The following is an 11,720-nucleotide window of genomic DNA, read 5'->3' as shown; positions in this document are numbered from 1 at the left end:
TGCAGTTTTAATTCCGTGGAGTTGTTTCACTTCTATTGTGAGAAATTATTTTCATCTCTTTTTTTTTATTTGTTTTCTCTTTTTTGACGTGGGCGGTTCACGAGGCAGCTGTCGTGACAAGATAATGTTTCAACAACCGAACCAAACAAACAGCATACCAAACACTAACAAGAAGACAAATAGATAGCTAGCTAGAAGGATGGTTATACAGCTAATGGATCACTAGCTAGATGGCTAATGGATGGCTGTCAAGATAGCTAGCTAGAAGGATGGCTATATAGCTAATGGATGGCTAGCTAACTAGATAGCTAGCTAGATGGATGGGCTGGCTGTCACGAGAGCTATCTATTAGCTATCTATTGGTGAGCTATTGGCTAGCTAGCTTTCTATCTATTTGAGTTACTTCCAGGTTGAGTGAACGCTGGCGCGTGTGGCTGCTGCTGCTAACCCGCAGAAAATACTTTTCCTGTGACTGTAAAGTGACCTTGAGAGTTTTGAAAGGCGCTTATAAATGAAATGTATTGTTATTATTACGTCCCACAAATGCAAATGTTCATATATGTTTGTATTTCTTGTAAGAAGGACAAAGCCACTCCAAAACCTTCGGGCAGTTGACTTGTTGGTGTTTTGTGAACCATCGTTTTAGTGCAGGACCTAAATACGCTTGCATTTGAGATTGCAAACTGATGGCCGAATATTCTCCCTCAGCATTCTCTGATAAAGCACATGATTAATGGATTCATAAATCACAAGAAATGATCCAGGGCCTGAAGTAGCAAAGCAGTCCTGACTTAGACCATCACACAGCCACCATGTTTGATTGTTAGCATGATATTGTTGTCCTGAAATGCTTTGTTACATTCACACCAGTTGTAATCAGTGGTTACGCCATCCACCCACTTCTCCCGACGCTACATTCAAGTTTTATTTCGGTTTTAGCCATGGACTAAATAGCCCTGACCCAGTGTGGCGGTTTCTTTGAGTGTCAATGAAAATATCAACAGTAAGTGTTTATTTTTTTTTGCTTTCGAGGCAGCGCTGTCTGTGGATTATTGACATTTTTGTTGACCATTGTTCTAATGCGAGTTATGCTTAATAACGTTAGTCTGTGATTATTTTGGAGTAGTCAAACCATAAATTTAACGTTAGTTCAACTGGTGTTGTAGCCTTGATGTTCTGTATGTATATATAGCACATCCCAGAATCGCGTACACCCATTTAAAAAAAAAAAATCCCCACTAAACCACTGGTTGTAATCAGAGACACGCCTTACAAACACCTCCCCCCATAATAAATCTATTGTGATATTTAGCTTTGACAATTTACCGCAATTTAAGTGATGAACATTCAAAGCGTCCGAGTCACAGGTGGTCACTTGCTCTGCCGAGTCAACAACTGTGGAATTCAAAATGAATGTATGAAAAAACGTCAAGAGACAAGAAAATATATTGTTGATGTTGGATATGAACTTAGAGAGTCACCTTCTGCGACGAGAAAACACATAACTGCCAGCACTGCGAAAACAAATTTCAATAATTTAGATACAGCAGATATCAAGATGCTGATTAGATAACCAACCCATTCTGTCTCTGGTGTGGCTTCTAACACCGAGCAGAGAGTTTATTAGGTTGTTGCACTTGCTTTCTGCCTAAAAAAAATGTAACTTCAATTTCTTTTGAAGATCGATACATACTCTGTAGCTATCTAGCCAGCCAGCTAGATAGATAGCTACAGAGAATAACTAACCAGATAGATACTGTTGATAAAGGCAGACAGAAAAACATATTTTGTGTGTTACTCTCAAAAGAACATGCAAGCAACACCTGAACTCATCCACTATTTTGACTCAAACAATTTCTCCCAATGTTTGTTTTTTCTTCTTGAAGTCAACAAGTGACTTGGAACAGATTTCAAAGTCAGTTTAATTGTCAAATATGCTAATATACATGACATACAGCACAGATGAAATTACTGTCCTCTCTGACCCAGAATGCAAGGCACTTATAATGACTTTAACAAACATAACAACAACATATTTGCCAATACTCACACAGTGCCGAGCTGAGTTTGAAGCAGGAGTCCATGTTTCTAGTCTGAGGCAATCACAATTATCACTTGTAAATTTGAATGGCTGCGAGGCTGGTGCCAATACCGCTATGGCAAGTAAACCACGGAGATATCCGTTTTAATGAACTAGATTACTTCATTTCCTCAAACTCTCCAACGATTAAGGGGAAGAACCCAAAATGTCCCGTATGCAGGAAAAGAATGTTGAGCAACAGGCTACATTGTGAGATTATGAGATGTCAATCTGAACACATTTCGTAACTCTGGAAGGGTAGAGTCTTACTCAAAGCAATATTGCTGAAATATAGGGTTTCAGAAAGTGGCATGATTATACAGTACTGGAACAGCAGCTGGTATCAGACCAAGTCATATTCATTGCATGGGCTGCTTCGTCCTCAATCTGCTTCCACTGTGAAAGGTGGTAATCATCTTCAATAATCTGTGTTTTCATTACATAGGCTCACCGATATGCGTCCGTCCAGCACTTGCAGTTTTAATTCCGTGGAGTTGTTTCACTTCTATTGTGAGAAATTATTTTCATCTCTTTTTTTTTATTTGTTTTCTCTTTTTTGACGTGGGCGGTTCACGAGGCAGCTGTCGTGACAAGATAATGTTTCAACAACCGAACCAAACAAACAGCATACCAAACACTAACAAGAAGACAAATAGATAGCTAGCTAGAAGGATGGTTATACAGCTAATGGATCACTAGCTAGATGGCTAATGGATGGCTGTCAAGATAGCTAGCTAGAAGGATGGCTATATAGCTAATGGATGGCTAGCTAACTAGATAGCTAGCTAGATGGATGGGCTGGCTGTCACGAGAGCTATCTATTAGCTATCTATTGGTGAGCTATTGGCTAGCTAGCTTTCTATCTATTTGAGTTACTTCCAGGTTGAGTGAACGCTGGCGCGTGTGGCTGCTGCTGCTAACCCGCAGAAAATACTTTTCCTGTGACTGTAAAGTGACCTTGAGAGTTTTGAAAGGCGCTTATAAATGAAATGTATTGTTATTATTACGTCCCACAAATGCAAATGTTCATATATGTTTGTATTTCTTGTAAGAAGGACAAAGCCACTCCAAAACCTTCGGACAGTTGACTTGTTGGTGTTTTGTGAACCATCGTTTTAGTGCAGGACCTAAATACGCTTGCATTTGAGATTGCAAACTGATGGCCGAATATTCTCCCTCAGCATTCTCTGATAAAGCACATGATTAATGGATTCATAAATCACAAGAAATGATCCAGGGCCTGAAGTAGCAAAGCAGTCCTGACTTAGACCATCACACAGCCACCATGTTTGATTGTTAGCATGATATTGTTGTCCTGAAATGCTTTGTTACATTCACACCAGTTGTAATCAGTGGTTACGCCGTCCACCCACTTCTCCCGACGCTACATTCAAGTTTTATTTCGGTTTTAGCCATGGACTAAATAGCCCTGACCCAGTGTGGCGGTTTCTTTGAGTGTCAATGAAAATATCAACAGTAAGTGTTTATTTTTTTTTGCTTTCGAGGCAGCGCTGTCTGTGGATTATTGACATTTTTGTTGACCATTGTTCTAATGCGAGTTATGCTTAATAACGTTAGTCTGTGATTATTTTGGAGTAGTCAAACCATAAATTTAACGTTAGTTCAACTGGTGTTGTAGCCTTGACTTTCTGTATGTATATATAGCACATCCCAGAATCACGTACACCCATTTTAAAAAAAAAATCCCCACTAAACCACTGGTTGTAATCAGAGACACGCCTTACAAAGCATTCTTGTCATTACACAGAATAATTAGTTCTTGTTTTCAAATGGTGAACGTCTGTATTGTTTTTGATCAACAATAGTTTTGAATAATGTCCTTAAAAGAGGTGAGGGAGACAACTGCTCTTTGTTTTCCTTTCTAACATGTGTGCTTAGGCTATTCTAAAGTTCACAAATGTTCAGTGATTTTACTATTCATGGCTAATGATTCCAATTGTCGTTTGCTTGAGTCTAAAAGCTTTAGGAATGGGTTTGTAACCTTTTTCAGACCGTCAATTAATTGCTCCTGCGTTTTTAAATTTCTTTGAATCATTCCTTTCATTTAGTTGATGCTTTTAGGGATCTTTGGGCGCACATCTATTTGGTTGATTTATTGATTGGTTAGGTCCTGAGGTAAGCATGTTTGAGTGCGTTCAGTAAAAACCAACTCACCTTTTGAAAAAAAATGCTTTGCCACAGTTAATTCACAATTTAATAAGAATACATTTTATTTATAAGAGCCTTTCAAAACTCTCAAGGACACTTTACAGTCACAGGATAAGTTTTTCTGCAAGTGAGCAGCGGCAGCGAGACGCGCCAGCGTTCACTCAACCTGGAAGTAACTCATATAGATAGAAAGCTAGCTAGCTAGCCAATAGATAGCTAATAGATACCTATCGTAACACACGCTCACAAACTCAAATATAAAATGGTCATCGCCACAATAACATTCAAATAAGGCAAAACTAACTTAACTTCATCTTCATGTCACTGATCCACTGGTGAAGAGACGCTTTGATCCTCTCCTCTTTCATCTGGAACTGCTTTGTGCAACAAAGAGGGTAGAGAAAGTGCTTAAGAATGAATGACTCGCCGTGTCTTTGTGTTGTCATGTTATTTGTTATGTATTTTTTTTGAGGGGTTATTTTGACTTCAAGACGGCGCTGCGAGAGTGGCTGCCTTTACAGCAGCTTTTGTATGTTGTTTTTCTACTTTCATAACTTTGCTGCTGTGAAATGTAAATTTCTCCACTGCGAGACTAATAATGGCAAATCCAATCCAATAAATGGCGATAACAAGTATTAGGTATAAAACGTTTTCCCCGTTGCTTTGATCTTGCCGAAATATTTGTTGTGACAGTCAGACGTGATGAAGGAGCTCATTGCTCTACCAAAACCGAGCTGAGTTGCAAAACAGGAAAGATGGTGATGAATACCATTGTAGTCAGTAACAACAGACCTTATGGAGTTCAAGTGCAAGAAGTCAGATTCGATGACAAACTTGTAGATATACACAGATGGCAGTAGTTCTTTTCATTGCCGGGTGGACCACTTTGACACGAGCTTGAAGGGTTGATGAAGAAGAGAAAACATTTATTGTGTTTGCAAGTAATGGGAAAATAGAATACGTTTAACCACCAGTCATCTATCATTTCAGAGCTGTAATTAAAAAAAATCCAGATCGCTGGTTGTAAATCATAAAAAAATGTGTTTGCAGAAAAAGTACTTGTTTTTGTGGGAATGGTGACACTGCCATAGAGATGTCACTTCAAAAGAACAGCATTGCGTTTTAAGACTACACAGTCCACATTTTTAGAAAATTTCTCTCAGTCAAAAAATTTTCATTTAAAAAACCTAAAAATACATGTTAAAAATGACACAAAAATGTACAAATTCAATAACATGAATGCATATTTAGAAAAACAACTAAGAAAATACTTCCATTAATTGTTGAAACATGCCAGACACAAAATGCATATTTAAAGTACAATAATTAAACATTTTTTTTCCATCCACCTATTTTCGAAGCCGCTTTATCCCCCACAAAGGTCACAGGCATGCTGGAACCGATCACAGCTGCCTTTTGGCAATTTAAGGTGTACCCTACACCTTAAGCGAAATGCGAGCAAATTGCACGCAACACAGAAAAAAAACAATCATTTATACAAAATCACAATAAGGGATAATTGAGAGTGCTCATTTAATCTATCATCCATGGTTTTGAAATGTGGGAGAAAACCTGAATACCCAGAGAAACCCCACGCAGACACAGGGAGGCCAGAGCTGAGTATGAACCCACAACTGCTTCATCGTGAGGCAGAGGTTCGGACCAATCGTCAACCCTGCCGTCATTTTTTATTTGTTTTTTATTCCAAAATATAAAATGAAAATACACTGTGTTACCCCACAAAATACTTTTTTTTCCCTCCGCATTTACAGTAACAATTACACTTCTTCAGATGAAATTTGTCCTAGTGTTGATGTTTGAAAGTACAGAAGTTTCCGAAGGAAGTTAAAGGAACCTGGCATTTGCTTATATATGCCTTTTGCAGAGTTCTGGGAGACTTCATTGTTAACCTGATAACAAACAATAAAAAGTTAACTGGTGTCAGAAATAATATCCCAATAATTTCATTTATTTCAACAGAATTATTGCGACGCCTATTTTGAGAAAAAAAAGCTCACCATCATTAACATGGTGACCAAATCATCAGTGGCAGCATTTTCCTCAAGAATGCGGTCCAGCGTTTCAATGTACCAGGAACCCGACTGAGGGTCCCTCCAAGACACGTAACCTGTGTGGTGTCACAATAAATAGACACGCAAACAAACATACAAATAAATAAATACATACATATATGGAATAAAATAAAATTTAAAGGACAACCGACGTCTCCGGACAAGTTGTGTCCATAAAATGGCTTCAAATGACTTCTACTGAGCGTATTTTACAAAGATCCCACCACATATAGCTATATTTTACGGTTTAAGACTCGCGCTGAATATTCCGGAAGTCTTGTTTTTGAGTTGGTGACGAGTCCTCACCCTACGTCACTGAAGGAACGCCCCTGTTGGGAGAGGACATACCTTGCACCACCTCAATGCATTTTGCAGTACTTTGTTCGGTCTGAAAAGTTCGTGTTGATCCATGTTGATGTCGAAATTAGAAGGAAAACACATAAATAACGCGATGGTGAATCATCATTGTGTGTTGCGCCAAGACTTATACAGTGTATTTGATGTTCGCTTACAAAACGTCCCAGGAGAGAATTTCCACGGAGCTTTGTCGCTCTCTTCTGCCTTTTTTTGCGTACTGTGAGTACTAAAGAGTTTGTCACTACATTTCTCTCCAGATGCATCAAAATGACCAGAATAAATTCTTTCATCGATTGCAAACATGTATGCTTTCCTCTTCAGAACTATTTGAATCATATTCATAACTGGATGAGTAACAAGAAAGCATCTTCTCCGAATCTGAAGCCATTGTTTTGATTCTCGAGCAAGGCAAGACACCACGAACAAGGGGGTGGGACCTTCTGAAACTGGCCACTTCCAGGTTCAATTTGAAGTCGTTTTTGGACACTTTCAATTATTTTTAGTGGTGTTTTGCACTTGACTAAAAATATCATCATTTTGGGTATTTTAGATGCTATAAAACGTTTTTCTGATGTCAGTTAGGAAACAAAAAAAGTGATGTCGGTTGTCCTTTAAAAATACAAACGTTCCCCAACTTACGAACGAGATAGATTCTGAACGGTCGTTCGTAAGGTGAATTCGTTCGTAAGTTGCTTCAGTGCAATATTTTGTATGCAATGTATGTTAAAGGACAGACACCTCCAGACAAGTTGCGTCCATAATTTGTAAAATCATTTCAAACTACTTCTACTGCGCGCATTTCGCTAAGATTCCACCGCATATAGCTATATTTTACGTTTTAAGACTTTGCTATAAAGATGCTATAAAACGTTTTTTTGAGGTCAGTTGGGAAACAAAAAAATAGTGTCGTTTGTCCTTTAAGGCTTATATACTTATGTTTAAGGCTTGTATAAGTAATGTGTTTTGGTTTGCACTGAAAAAGAAACATTTAATAAAATACTGTATATGCTCTATAAAGACCCATGTGTATAAATGTACAACTAGAGAAAATACTACCTTCTTCTTCTTCTTTTCCTTTCGGCTTGTCCCTTCAGGGGTTGCCACAGCAAATCAGTGTTCTCCATCTATCATCCTCATAGTGCATCCTCTTCTCTCACACCAGCTACCTTCATGTCCTCTTTGACAACATCTATAAAACTCCTCTTCGGTCTTCCTCTCGGTCTCCTGCCTGGCAGTTCAAGATTCAGCATCCATCCAAACCATCTCAGTCTGGCCTCTCTGACTTTCTCTCCAAAGCCTCTAATATAAGTTGTCCCTCTAATGTACTCATTCCTGATAATACTACATATACTACCTATGTTTCTGCAAAAATGTTCATGTGTACAATTGTTCATAACTCAAATGTTCGTAAGTAGGGGAGTGTCAGTAGGGTGGATTTTGACGCATGTGTGAACATTTTTAGCTTGCTTTTTTTTACAAATGCACCAATATAGATCATGTATAACAGGGGTGTCAAAGTCATTTTTTGCCGCGGGCCACATTGTAGTTATGGTTTCCTCTCGAGGGCGTTATGAATTTGGGGAACCCATTAGAATGTTTAAATCCCTTCAAATATTACATATAGAGCACACAGAAAATTAATGAACAACTCGTTTTCAAATCTAAAGTCAAGAATAATGACTTTTATTGTGGTTGACATCCAAAAATATGAAAATTTGGCTCAGATTTTAGCAATCATGATGGAATTTAACAAGTTTGATTTGCTTTCGCGGGCCGAAAAAAATGATGTGGAGGGCCGGATTTGGCCCGCGGGCCTTGACTTTAACACCTGTGATGTATAACCTAGATGTAGAGGTAAAATAAATGCACTCAAAGTGCATTACCGCCACCGTGTGGATCAAAATGGCTAAGTCTGCTCACTCTGAACTCGCAATTGTACCTGGAAAAGTTGAGTAGGACACGAGAATGTCACTCGGGGTAGGCAGTGAGGCGCCGGCGTCAGGTTCGTCAGATGTGCTCAGCGAGTCGCTGCTAGAAGACGCCGGGATGGCGTCGGTCTGGTCTTCAGCTTCGCCACTGGACGGTTCCACGTCGTCAGATGGCACTTCGAAGCCCCTGTCTCTTTCACCTTGATGCCAGACGTAATTCTTACAAATCTTTGATATTCCGATCAATGCTGTCCGAGGATCGAACATTTATCATCAGTTACCTCCTCCACAGGCCTGGATGAAGAAAAGCTTTGGTTTTCCTTGAAGGGAGGGACAGTGCTTCCCGTTGAGGTAGTTTGTGATGTACTGCACGGGAACATACTGGCCATCCACTCCGTAAACGGCACCGGGGAAGCGGTTGTGACTCACCTGCAATTGAGCCCGATTCAAGTGAGCTTTATCGCACTCATTTGGGTGTGACAAAATGCTGGGTAAAACTAATACAGTCGAAGAATCCAAAAGGATCTGACCTCTGTCCCATGAGACAGAATGATGACCACGCAGCAGTCGTAAGGCGAATGATCCTTCTTCGACAATTCCGACAACTCGTGTTTAATCCGCTGTAACGTGCAGAGAACTGTCAGCATTCCCGTCCGCGAGTGAAGCATCATGTAAAGAGCAAAGAAAAAAACAGTGATCCTTACTCGTTGTTTGAGGTTTGGCCTGACATCTACAAGAAAGCGGAGGGCTTTGAATCGTCTCTCCAGCCTATCGCAGTCAATGTTGGACCCTGTGCGATTACTGAGCTCGCTCTGTGGCTCAAAATCCACATTGTTGATAATGAGGCAGTGTCCGCATGGGTAGGCGTCCATTTTGTAGCTCTGGCGTAGATGTATCAAGGAAAGAAAAAAGTTACTATACGGAATTAGCCAGTGTGGACATTGATCAATGACAACTCCTTTGCTTCATACAACCAATGAATGCTTACTTGAAGGCTGTCCCGCCGTGTCCTGCCTTGCATGCGTGTTCTGATCCGCACCTGATTCTGTAAGCTCTCCGAATCAGGTGCTGTGGGAGAAGCATGTGCTTATGTGTGTGAATAAGACAATCACCGAAAACCTTTGAGACAACACACATACAGTAAGTAACTTACGTGAGGGAGTCTGTATTGGATGTACATGAGCAGCCTGTAATGGCGTCTGGAAATCCACTGTAGAGGCTGCAATATAAAAACATAAAAAAAAAATGCATCCGAAGGGTTCACGGTTCAAAATACATGAATTGTAAATCATTCTATACATTTAATGGATCGGGGCGGATTGATTTCCCCTGCATCTGACTCGTAAACAAGCATGTGCCAGAAAAATGCACACAATTTGAAACACAATGGTCATAGGTGTCATGTCAAAATTCCAACTAACTAAACAAATACAGATTTGATTTACTGCATCACAAAGCTACAAAAGCTCAAGATATGCAGAACATGTGACACGATAAAGTCAAAGCGAATATCAGGCTATAAAAATGAATCAGCATCAAGTCATTAAATGTACCTGAGAGTAATTTATACTTACGAACTGGAAGAGTCCGCACAACAGGCTGAATGAGGCGGTCGGACATTGACCCTTGAACCGCATTTTGGAGGAGATCTGCCAAAACGTGCTGGTCTGAATCCTTAAGACATTCGAGAAAGAGAGGAAAGGCCCGACTTCCACGGGTCGGCAGGTCGCGCGCCAGTTGCCTGGCTTGGTCCCGTCTTGTTCCTGAGCTCTGTTAAGGTACATGGACTAACTTGAGCATTTGAAAAATGGATCCCTCATTTTTTTTTTTTTTACATTTATCAGTTTGCTTTAGTGCTTGTTATTTTTTAAGGTGAGTTGTAGCCTATCCTGGACGATATTAGGTGAGAGGTGGAGCACACCCTGGACTAGTTGCCACTAAATCACGGGGCACATACTAGTGGGTGAGCCAATGAGAAGTTTAAAGGACCAACTTCATTTATGACATTTAACAAGAGAGTCATTTCAAGTTTTATGGCTGCAATAAAATCTACCAGTTCAGGGTGTACCCCGCTTCCAGCACGCACGCACAGCACTCTCTTGGAGATAAGCACGTCAGAAAATGGATGGATGATTACTTGTGGTAAAGGTTATATTTAAAAGCCATTTTGTTTTGCCATTGCAAATATACATGAAAATCATTGACGATGTCACAAACAGTGAACAACAACATTCCCCAAAGCAAGACAAACTTTCTGTCTTTTAGCAACCTTTCTGGGGATGGTTTTGCAAGCGGTTAATCCTGCTTTCACAATTCAGGGGCGTGGCATTTTGGAAATATTTCTATTATTTTTTTTACTTTAAGTGGAGCAAGCACACTCAAGTTAACAGTGACTCATACAGAAAATGAAACTCAAACCTTTGAGCCACCATTTGATTCAAAGTGCACGTTTTGGAACATTAGCGAAAACGAGCAAACGGAACCAGAAGATTCCAACACGAGAAATTTGGAGCCGAGATTCCAGACTCTCAGAACCACAATGTTGATGTGCAGACCACCTGTCTAACCAGTTCGTCGCAACCCCTACCACCCAAAATAATGAATCCGTGTTTATCACAAATATTTGACAACTACATGACTACAGTGCGATCCTACCTTTATCTTCTCGATCATGTCTTGAGTAAAAACCTCTTTCTGAAGCAGGCAGTCATAGATACATGATGGGTCCAAACTCGTGACAATATTTATCCTGTAGCGCTGAAGAATCTTCTTGTGATGGTCCTCCATTCTCCATTAAGACACAAAAAAGCCTGTCGCAAAAGCTTTGCTAAAAAAACAAATAACGAGTAAAGTGGAGATTTGACTAGGTATTGAACCGACGAGGACTCCCACTTCCTGGTCCCCGGATTGTTTTGTGAATGACGCAATCAATAAGGCGGGACCCTATTTCTTCTTCTTCTACGAATTATCCTCTGGTTGGTCCCTTTTTCAACCTTCACACGGTGATTCGGTGTTATAGTTTTAATTTAAAAACTATGTCTTCTCGCATATTTTTCAGATTGTCAATCTTTTCAATTTTGCACACCATATCGGATTTCGTGTCCACTTCAAAAA

General features: G+C 39.9%; 1 protein-coding gene and 1 long non-coding RNA gene across 4 annotated transcripts; both read right to left on the bottom strand.

Moving 5' to 3' along the window:
* Positions 1-1,281: 1,281 nt before the first annotated feature.
* Positions 1,282-2,424, bottom strand: LOC148903956 (uncharacterized). Its single transcript, XR_016116870.1, has 3 exons — positions 2,051-2,424; positions 1,482-1,514; positions 1,282-1,395 (listed from the first exon to the last, which is right to left on the bottom strand). It is a non-coding gene; the product is annotated as an uncharacterized LOC148903956 (long non-coding RNA).
* A 1,306-nt stretch (positions 2,425-3,730) lies between these two features.
* Positions 3,731-11,520, bottom strand: casp9 (caspase 9, apoptosis-related cysteine peptidase). Of its 3 annotated transcripts, XR_016116855.1 has the most exons (11): positions 11,262-11,520; positions 10,181-10,376; positions 9,760-9,825; positions 9,595-9,674; positions 9,311-9,487; positions 9,137-9,226; positions 8,888-9,035; positions 8,618-8,806; positions 6,268-6,377; positions 5,042-6,159; positions 3,738-4,623 (listed from the first exon to the last, which is right to left on the bottom strand). XR_016116855.1 is itself a non-coding variant. In XM_089011675.1 (10 exons), exons 1-10 carry the CDS (start codon positions 11,391-11,393, stop codon positions 6,028-6,030), a joined length of 1,320 nt encoding a protein of 439 aa, XP_088867801.1. In that variant the 5' UTR covers positions 11,394-11,520; the 3' UTR covers positions 3,731-6,027. The 3 variants fall into 3 exon arrangements, 2 of the variants coding, with proteins under 2 accessions (XP_088867801.1, XP_088867814.1); XM_089011675.1 differs by having other exon boundaries at positions 3,731-6,159; XM_089011688.1 differs by lacking the exons at positions 3,738-4,623; positions 5,042-6,159; positions 6,268-6,377 and adding an exon at positions 6,384-7,906.
* Positions 11,521-11,720: the final 200 nt, after the last annotated feature.

Source organism: Hippocampus bargibanti, linkage group LG01 (genome assembly GCF_051943395.1).
Source record: "Hippocampus bargibanti isolate YZ-2025 linkage group LG01, ASM5194339v1, whole genome shotgun sequence".
Taxonomy (NCBI): domain Eukaryota; kingdom Metazoa; phylum Chordata; class Actinopteri; order Syngnathiformes; family Syngnathidae; genus Hippocampus; species Hippocampus bargibanti.
Note: the sequence above shows the minus strand (reverse complement) of the source record. Positions and strands in the feature narration are given on the sequence as shown.